Here is a 10,602-nt window from a genome sequence, read left to right on the forward strand (position 1 = left end):
ACTCAGAAATCCAGCTGCCTCTGCCTCCCAAGTGCTGGGATTAAAGGCATGCACCACCACTGCCCGGCTTACTACTGTTTCTTAAATGATGTCTCTGTTATTGGGAATAAATGTATGACTGGGTATTATGAGAACTGTCTAGGAATCATGAATACTTTTATATATCATTAAACATTTAAAGATGGCTGTGTAATTTTAATATTCACCTTACCTAACTTTTCTTTTCCAGATGATAGAACCAATCAAAATGATTCTGTTCCTGAGACTGCCATGACACTACCAAGTGAAGCCAGAGTCAATATCCATTCCATAGTCACACTAAAGCTGCTAGATTATAGGTATGCAGTATCTTTTAGTTGTTGTTCTATTGCTGTAACCAAGCAGCACATTTTTAAAACAGAGGATTTAATTTGTTACATTCACGGTTGTAGAGAGTTAGAGTCCATAATGTTAGACTATAATAGTCCATAATAGTTAGACTATAATGGCAGGGAGCATGCAGCAGGCAGTCAGGCATAATGCTCTTCAGCTAACTGGAAGGGTGTGGGTTATGAAACCTCAAAGCACATCCTCAGTAACATAATTTTTCCAGCAAAGTCATGCCTCCTAATCCTTCCCCAAACAGTTCCACCAACTGTGGACCAAGTATTCAAATATATGACTTTGTGGAGGCTAATCTCATTCAAACCATCACACTGTTCATCTGCATAGTACGGGGACTTTCTTGGACATTCCAGCAGTATAATGAGACAGAGACTGCTAATAAAGTTTGAAGCTAGACCTTTTGCTTGGGCAGTATTCCAGCTAGCTCATCTAACTTAGCCCATCAACTGGCCTTCAACCCACCACATGGCTATGTTTATTACAGTCAATCAGCAGGAAGACAACCTCTGATACATCACTAGATTGCCTTTAGGCAGCTGAAGGATGAATATTTACAAAACAGAAAACCCAGTGATGGCCTTAGAAATGACAATACCAAAATCCCACCAGCATTTAGCTCTCTGCCTGTACAGAATTAACAATTGTAAATACAGAGACACACCTTGCAAAGTAAAAAAGGTTACTCCAACAGCAAGGCATTGAATATGCAATCAGTGTCCATGCCAGTCACATTAAAGCTGCTAAGTACAGATCTGTAGTCCATCTGCACAGTATTGCAAGGCCCATGGAAAACTTTTGAGAAAGAGTTCTTCAGAGAAAGGACAGCTAGTAAGGAAAAGACAGCCATAGGAGCAGATTTCCCCTTTGCAGGTCCCTCAAGTCACAGAATTTAAAAGTGGGCTCAAAAGAGAACTTGAGTCAAAGAGACGGAGTGCCTAATATTCAGGGAAAGGTATTGTGGAAAGGAGGTGGAGTGCCTGAGTATTCGGGTGTTTGGGGAGAGGAATTGTTGGAAGGCTATAGAAGATGGGAAGGAGGGACAAAATGGTATACTAATGCACTGAAGTTAATGGTTAATGGTTGGGAAGAACTTGTGCTTTGGGCTTTTTTGTTTGTTTGTTTTACAATCTACTTTATTTTGTGTGTGTGGATGTTTTACCTGCGTGTTTGTTTATGCACCACATATCTGTGTAGTACCTGAAGAGGCCAAAAGAGACGTCAGAGCTTCTGGAACTGGCAGTATAGAAGGTTGTGAGCCATCATGTGGGTTCTAGGAATCAATTCTGGGTCTACTAGAAGAGCAGTCAATGCCTTTAACTACTTAGCCATCTCTTCAGCTTTATGTTCTGTGTGGTTTTTATTAAGGACACATAGTTGCTCTTATTGGGAATGAGGTGGGCTTTAGTATAAGGCAGTGCTCCATCTATCTGGATAGTGTCTAGGAGGCAGGTGGCTATAGCGGTCCTTTCATTCTCTTTCTGCCTAGTCTCCCCTATCAAGGATATTTTACACAATGCAATATCAATTATAAAATATGAGAGAGGTAGGTGGATTAAAGGTAACATTTTAATGGTAAGATTTTATTATAAGAATTAAAAATGAGAGTTTGGTATTTAAGCTCTCAGATTCACTAACTACTAGTACTTAGAGAACATTTCATGTTTGAGGGTGGATATGTTAAATAAACTATCATTTAGTTAATGGAAAACTTGACTTACAGGCAGCTTGAGAAGTGATTATGTTTGTGAATGGAACTGAGATGTCTCATAGTTGCACTGCATTCTGGGAACACAGCAAAGCACTGACAACGTCTGTGTACAAAATAAGGGAAAGCACTAAAGACTGCATTGTGGAAGTATATATTAGGGAAAGAAGCTGGATAACCCTGCAGAGGCAGAGGTATGTCAGGTGCTTCAGTAGTGATGTGTGAAGCAGCAGCAGTGAGGATGTACAATGCTGCCAACACTTTTGCTTATCCTCCTTTCTGTATGGTGTGAGAGAAATGAAAGGATATAGGCTACAAGCAGATAACTATAAAGAATCTATGAAGTGTCATGTGGTTCTTCATCCATAATGTGTTGGTAGGAACCTTCACAGCAGGGAAGATCTCCATTCCTATTGTTCTCTCCTCTTGTTGCCACCCTTTAATATGTGTGGCAGTTACTCAGCCACTCTAACAGCTTGAATCCCCCTGTACCTGTTCTATAATCCTCTAATTATAGGGCATTATTGTATATATTTACATTTGCAAAAGCAATGGAGTAACTATTAAAGACTGCTCTTAATATTCTAATCCCAAAGTAAGGACAAGCTACAAAGCTCAACAGTGTAGCAGCACCCAACAGTTAGTTTAGCCTTTTTCCTACTGTTTCTCCTCCACCTCCACATAATAGAAGAATGAGAAGTAGCATAGATGATTACACGAACTAACTTAGTACAGTGGTGCACCTGCCATTCTTTAGTCACCAAAGCTCACAGATTGCACACATTTTAAGGAAAGCTTAGTTATAAAATCAGATTACGCTCCAAGCACAGGTAGAGAAATGGACTATGCATTCTGTAAGTTTCTGGATTTCCAAAGTGCTTCTGTTTCTGTTTCTGCTTCTGAGAATGAACAGAACATCCTGACCTCAGTGAACTTCATCAGCTACCTTGAACATTTTGGAAAAATCTGTAAAAGCCTTTAGATGTGGGAAATGTTGATTACATCTTTTTGGAATGTTGAGAATGCTCTTTTTTGAACCACTCTTAGTGATAAACAAGCAACCTTGATTCCTGATGACTTATTTGATGCCACAAAAAATACCCTCGTCACTTCCATCAACTTCAGCAAAAATCAGCTGTGTGAGATTCCGCAAAGGTAGGATCAGCCAGTGATCCACTGTTGAGGTGGGCCTTCTTTTTGTCAGTTGTGTCTTGGCAAATGAATGTTAGTTTCCTGAACTGCTAATATAAGAGAGTGTTGCACACTGGGGTCCTACTGTTCTGAGAGATGTACAGGATCTGAAAACTTCCAACTTTATGTTGTAAACTTGGGAAATGGGTGTTAGAATTATTAACTCTAAAATTATTCATCTTGTATAATGCAGTATGGCAGGGAGTGTCGCGGGCCGGCCATCTGGGCCTCCCTCAACCCGCGGGAGAACCGGGGGGTCCTAGTCAGGTTGACAAGGCGTAGACTGAGAAATGACGGCAGAGATGACACATGAAGTATAAGATCTAAATGTATTTCTTAGAAATGGCATCAGACTTTTACAGTCATTGCAAAAGAGAGATGGTAAATCTGGCAGCTCAATAGTTGAGGTACATCTGAGGCTATCTAAAACATACTGGGTCTAAAGCAGCAGCTATCTCCTCTGAACTGGTGCTGTATCTCCCGGGCCCAAGCACTCTGGGCCCGGGGGAATGCGGATGCATGAATCTGAGTCCTAGCCCATCTAAGTTCTAGTGCTAGTCCTTCTGTGAGTCCAAGTCCTTCTTCTCCCAGTCCTTCGGCTAAAGTCGTAGGCAAGCGACCCCCACACCAAGGTCAGCGGGGTCTGGTAGCTAGGTGTGAAGCAGGAGGAAGAGGGGTGGAGCTAGGTGTGAAGCAGGAGGAAGAGGGTGTTGAGGTATTCTTATGTTAATTCTCTGTTTCTAGCTGGAGGCAATGGCTAGGAAATTACTATCTAGCATTTCCTGCTAATTCTCTGGTTCTAGCAGGGGGGCAGGCAGTGGGGAGTCCCGACCTAACACTATAAGCTAATGTCCTAGTACGAAGGAAACCCTTCATTACTCTCTAGTATGCAAAATACTGCTAACTATTGTGAACTATTTATTGTTCTAAGGAATGTACACGATTTCCGTTGCCAGCTCTAGCAAGGGAGATACTTTGAAAGAGATCCAAGCTATGGATAGCTTGGCAACAAACTAGGATAATTGGAAACATTGTGTTGGCCAGAAGACCATGTCCAATCTTAACCATTTATAAATCATTTCTTGGGGTACCTTTATGCCTAATTATGAGGCCGTGTTGACGATTGGAAAGACTAACCTGGAACACGTCTGAGTTAGGGGATAGCAGCGACTGTCTGAAATCCAGGAGGCACAGAACTCCTTTTGAAGTCTTATTGCCTCTTATCCCTTATCAGGATTTTATCCCTGATATTATGGATGTGACTGGAGTAGCAAGGGAGAGTCCTGAGTGGCTACCCAGTACCAGGCTCACAGTGGGTCAGAGTAGTTTTGAAAGGCTGGAGAATCTTAGAATTTAAAATGAGGGCATTTAATACAAATGTATGGTGTATAACCTTTACCTAAAAGGACATGGAGGGCCGCTGTAGCCAGTCAGAAATATAAAATAGCCGGTTCCAGGAATTGAGAGCCTCAGGGCTCTGGTTCCCAATACCTGCCCCTCCTGAATGATCCACTATGAGGGCGGAACTAAGAATGAAGGTCTAGTGGTTTATGAGACTCTCCACCCTGTAGACTGATAGATGAAGATTGCATTCCTAGAATGAATGTGTTCCCCTCCCTAACTGAATACCTTAGTCAGGTCCCTCTGTAAGTCTCCACTGTTTATTTATATTCTGTCTCCTTGGTAACTCTCTCTCCGCCCCCAGCTCGTGGGTTTCCCTTTTAAATATCTCACACTTCTTGTGTCCGGGGTCGAACTCTGGCCAGCATGGTCATGAGATCGACCCCGGCGTCGAACTCTGGCCAGCAAGGTCATGAGATCGACCCGGTACCGGTATCCCCAATAAACCTCATGTGATTGCAGCAAGTTCGGTCTCTCGTGAGTCATTGGGTGGTCGCATCATCCCAAGACTTGAGTAAGGATCTCCCCAGTTCTGGGAGTCTTTCATTTTCACTTGCAGGCGGATTGATTTTTCTCATTTAGAACTAAGGCCAAATACTTCAACTGTTATCTTCTAGGCAGAGGACCCTCCACTCTAGCCACTAGTTGCTATTTATGTTGTACTTCTGTTCAGTATGTCATTGTTGGTATTATTAGCAAAGTCTTCAAGTTAAAGGAGAAAACTACTATATTGTTGAACTTCAACACTGTCTGCACCCAAATGATGCTGACAAATGAATGACCTCTTAGTATACACAGACTACAGGACAGGACATGTCCTGCTGAGAACTCGCAGCAGTTACAGCTGAGTATGTGCTGAGCTGCTCTTAGCTTCCTCACCTGTGACATCATACTTAATGTCTTAGTAGACACCTGGACACCTAATGGAAGCAGACAGACAAAGGCAAAACACAAGAGAACCGATGAAGTGATAAAGGCTGCTATATCAAAAAAAAAGGGGGGGGATAAGAATTGCTTCATAATGTTTAAAAGGGCAAACTATAAAATGTGTCACATTTACAGAGAGCATTTGGGATGTAGATCTTGAAGTAAAATAGCCCATTATAAAAGCAGACCTGTCCCCATCTTTTGGTTCCTGTTGTTGAAGGGCTAGAAAGATGTCTGATTTGATCCCAGATGCATATGGTATGTTTGAGCAGACCTGGGTCATGCCAACTAATGGAATCAAGGTGGAGAGCTGCAGGGGAAGCTCCTGCGTATATAGGTTGTACTTACTGTTTTATTCCATAGTCTTGTTTTTACACAGTATGCGATTTTCTTAGCAGGGATGCTCGGTGGTTTTCAAAAGCAATGTATAAAGTCAAAGAAGACAGCACAAATTGCCTTGCTCTAAAGTATTTCTAAGCATGCTCTTTTTCTTACATCTTAAATTTATAATTCATAATGAGTATTCATAAAGGACTGGATGAAGTGGAAGGATGTTGCATGCAGTTTTATCACTGATATATATGTTAACTTAATGACATTTTATTTTAAGCTATTTGGAATTTTATGTGTAACTTGTATCTTGAATGCTTTATTTTACCATATGTATTTACCTATTGGATCTTTTTTTGTATTTTCCTATTTCATAAGTAATATTTTAAAAATCTATCTTAGCATGTGTAAGTAAGTAGGGTACTTACTTGTAGCAATTAAAATATATATAGTCTGTTTCTTTAGGCCAAATTTCTAGAAAAATTACCGTGTTAAGGGATATGACCCTTGATACATGTATATCCAATAACGTTTTGTTTGGTTGGATTTTGTTTTTTGTTTTTTGAGACAGGGTTTCTCTGTGTAGCCCTGGCTGTCCTGGAACTTACTCTGTAGACCAGGCTGGCCTCGAACTCAGAAATCCACCTGCCTCTGCTTCCCAAGGGCTGGGATTAAAGGCGTGTGCTACCACTGCCCAGCTCCAATAACGTTTTTTAAAGATTGTCAGTTACACATTGAAGCTTACCTCCTCCCTGCATCTCCATCACCAGCTGTGATGGTCTTCTCTTTCTTTCTCTTTGGTAATGTGATAGATTAAAAAAAAAAAAGTTTGTTATTTGGCAGGTTATATCAGTCACATAATTAAAATGTCTAAACTTGATCAGGCTTATGAGAGGTGTTCAATCCTTACTCTTCAACTTAAGCTGCTTAGCAGTAGCACTTGCCAAACTTAGAAACTGTTTTCAGATAATGTTTTAACCATGATTAGATTTAATGCTAATTCAAATAATATTTAAAAAATTAGTTGGTCAAATTAAAAAGTCATTTTATGTGTATGGATGTTTTGTCTGTGTGTACATCTGTGAATCACTTAAATGTCTGGAGGACAGAAGAGTGTGGGAGCCTCTGAAACTGGAGTTACAGATGGCTGTGAGCTGCCACGTGGGTCCTGGGATCAAAAGTGGGTCCTCTCAAGAGTAGCCAGTACTCTGAACATATTAGCCATCTCCCCATTATGATGGCTAAAATGCTGTGCTATCAGTGTCTAACAATGCACTTTATAAATTTAGTTCACTGCCAAAATAAAATACTATAGTAGCCACCTAGGTTTGATTTTTATCTTTTGTGTCATAATTTGATTAAATGTATAATCAGCAATTTTTAAATTAAACATCACTATCCATTTATTGTCAGATTGAAGACTTGGTCAGATCATGGTAAGGTTGTTTTTAAAATGTTTGGCTTTTGCACAGCCAGTTTCTGAAGTTTTTGTGAGAAGTGAAGTCCTGGGAGCAATGGAGAGCAGAAGGGTGGTGATCTTTCTCTTATCATGGTTTCAGTTTGAAATCAGTGCTGATATTTAAAATTGTTTTTGTTTCAGGATTGTTGAGCTGAAGGAAGTGGTGTTGGATGTCAACCTCAGTTTTAACAAGCTTTCGTTTATATCCCATGAGTTATGCTTGCTTCAGAAATTAACATTTTTAGATTTAAGGTACTTGATAATACTGTTACTTGACATCTTAAATGTTATGATTCGTCTTTTGAGTTTTTATGTTGTATTTTCTTGGTGAGTATGGATCTTGGTCTTTAGTGTATTAAGTATATTAGGGAGAATGTAAAATTAAGTTATTTAGGTATTTTAACTGTCAATTTTAAGTAGCTTACAACTTAAGTGATGAGATAAAATTATCTAAAATATTTTTAATCAGCATTCTTTAGATCCTAAGTAAATTGACAGCTAGTACCTGGAAACTGTCTCCTTCATCTTGTTTGTTCCAGAAGTACATAATGAAGAAGCAGCAGAGCCATCCGCTCTGAGCAGCTCTACAGTTGCACTAGGCCTTTGAGGAGCTGGCTTGCCTCTCAACCAGGACAATAGACAGGTTAAGCAGAAGAGCCCTGACTGGAGCAGAGAGATAGAACCTACCTTATACTGTTTGGAAATCATAGCAAGCTAGATTTAAAGAAATTCAGTGGGAAGTTAGCAGCTCATAGGGTGATACCATGCATCTCAGGGTCACAGCATTAACATTGTACATGTAAACTGTATTTCTAGTGCCTGCATTTTTCCTAGTGCTTCCTGTTGTTAGCTAGAGTACTTTCCATTGGCATAAAGTATAGTTGAGGCATGAGGGTCTACCTGCACTAATTATGGAGCTTTTTCTTTTCTGGGGTAGCAGAGCATAAAGCTGATGGAACAGAAGGAAGGACTAAATCTGCTTTCATGTCTTACAGCAGAAAGACTGAAGGAAAAGAGTAGGAGAGGTGTGAGCTCTGCAACAGAGCGGATACAGCCAGACTGTGCAGCATAGCATGTGCAGCCATTGTGCAGCATAGCATGTGCAGCCATTGTACAGCATAGCATGTGCAGCCATTGTGCAACATAGCATGTGCAGCCAGTCATTGTGCAACAGAGTGTGTACATCAGTCATTGTGCATAGAAGCAAAAGGGTATAGAAGACTACTTGGTATGAACTACCAACCCCACTTCTAGGGTCATCCTAAGGAGGTCAGGTTAATAAGAATTGACAAACATTTGTGTGTTTTTTATTCTTCCTGGTATTTAAACTAGTAAAGGTTTTCAAACTTTAAAAATTGTGTTTTTGATTTTCAACTTAGGAATAATTTTTTAAGTTCATTGCCTGAAGAGCTGTCATCATTGACAAAACTGCAAACGATCAATCTTTCCTTTAACAGGTAAGGAAACATCTGGGAGCCAGATAGATCAGAAGCCTTTATTTTTACCATATTTTACTAGCAGATTTTATTTTCATTTAGATTCTACTTGAATGTAGTGTTGATTAGAATTCTCATGATTGATGCTTACCTGATTTGTTTGTTTTACCACTCCAAGAAACCCATAGTTCAGAAGGAAGATAAACATCTGACTAATTGGGATTGTTGTAGTGGAAAGAGATGCCTTGAGGTAATTAGATGTTAGCTAGACACACCTGTCTTTGGCATCTGATGGGTTGCTTTGGACAATGAAGCCTGTGTCTGTGATAGTCAGGCATCTTTGAAAGAATGCAAAATGTCCTTGTTCTAGAATCCTAAACAAAATTAGATCAAGAAAGAGTAACTTCCTGAGGATAGCCTGTAGACCCCAAAGTGTGTTGCCATCAGTGAGGAGCTTTGCCTCTGCTTTTGCTCTTTTTGATTCTTATAATCAATAGTATCTTCTATGTCTGCTGAGTATGTGTTCCAAAATTAGTCTCTTATTTTTTGGAAAATTTGAATATAGAACTTAAAGCACACTTAAATAAAATCATCCATTCTTAAGGGTGAAATGGCTCTTGCCCATTACATGGAATTGTCGTGCTCACATCTCAATAGGTTCAGAGTGTTTCCTGCAGTTCTGTATCACGTCTCCACACTGGAAGCAGTTCTGATCAGCAACAATCAGGTCGGCTCTGTGGACCCTCACAAGATGAAGCTGATGGAAAATCTGAATACGTTAGACCTTCAAAACAACGACCTTTTGCAGATTCCCCCAGAGCTTGGGAACTGTGTGCAGCTACGGTAACTTCCTTACTGGGGGGCTTCCAATTGATTTGTCAATTGCTTTTTTTCTTATAGGAAGTTGAAATAATAGACTTAATACCTTGTAACAATAATAGTTAAGCAAATGCCTAATTTTTCTTTTTAAATTTCACCAGATGTTTTCTGGCTTTATATTAGCATTATGTATGCACAAACAGCATTTTAATATTTTTCTCCTGATGTATGCTTATCCAGAATTGCACTGGGGAGAGGAGCAGGAAGGTCTGACCCCCCCTTAGCTTTGCCCAGGATTTTGAGGTCAGACTACAGGTCTACAGCTTTGGAAAACCAGTCCTTATGGTCTTTCCCCACTTGCTTCTCCCTCAGCCCTTACCCTGCTCTCAGTAGTGACCATCTTTTAGTATCCCTTCGAAGCCTTCCTCTTGTTGTTTACACAGAATTATTCCTCCTGTTCTTTTGGACCCATCTGTTCTACTTTTTTTTATTAATCCAGAAATGAATTGTACTAAAGCTTCAGTCATTCTAACCTAATTAAGTGCTGGTTAAACTAGTAGAAAGAGGGGTGAAGGATTGAGATTTCAGCTGAAAGATGCTTTATTCATGAAAGCAGCATGTTATTTTATAGCTGTTCATCTCAGTAGGGTTATAGTTGTAAACTCTCATCCTTGGCTATTTGGATCTATTTTGAACAATGAAATTATAAACAAAAAGTACAAATACTTGTAAACTATGCACTGAGTAGGCTGTAGGAAGTGTGACTGCAGGTGTTCTGTCAGACGTCACAGGAATGAAGTCTTGAGTGAATCAGCTTTCTCCTATTCTCAGCATAACTGCAAATCCAGTGATTTGGGATTACAGACAGATTTGAAGTGGGTGGATTGACAGATAACGGGACTTGGTAGAGTGAGAATCAACTGCAATTCTTTTTTTTTTCTAAGAATTCT

General features: G+C 39.9%; 1 protein-coding gene across 2 annotated transcripts in view; it reads left to right on the plus strand.

Annotated features, from left to right (window-relative positions):
* Lrrc40 (leucine rich repeat containing 40) overlaps window positions 1-10,602 on the plus strand; it is a 33,896-nt gene that overhangs the window by 19,672 nt on the left and 3,622 nt on the right. For both annotated transcript variants that reach the window (XM_031375969.1, XM_031375968.1), the window contains 5 exons: window positions 230-338; window positions 3,137-3,244; window positions 7,539-7,649; window positions 8,777-8,854; window positions 9,491-9,676. In XM_031375969.1, coding sequence (XP_031231829.1) covers window positions 230-338; window positions 3,137-3,244; window positions 7,539-7,649; window positions 8,777-8,854; window positions 9,491-9,676 — 592 coding nt within the window. The remainder of the gene's footprint in view (window positions 1-229; window positions 339-3,136; window positions 3,245-7,538; window positions 7,650-8,776; window positions 8,855-9,490; window positions 9,677-10,602) is intronic.

The sequence above is a fragment of the Mastomys coucha genome, unplaced genomic scaffold (assembly GCF_008632895.1).
Source record: "Mastomys coucha isolate ucsf_1 unplaced genomic scaffold, UCSF_Mcou_1 pScaffold16, whole genome shotgun sequence".
Taxonomy (NCBI): Eukaryota; Metazoa; Chordata; class Mammalia; order Rodentia; family Muridae; genus Mastomys; species Mastomys coucha.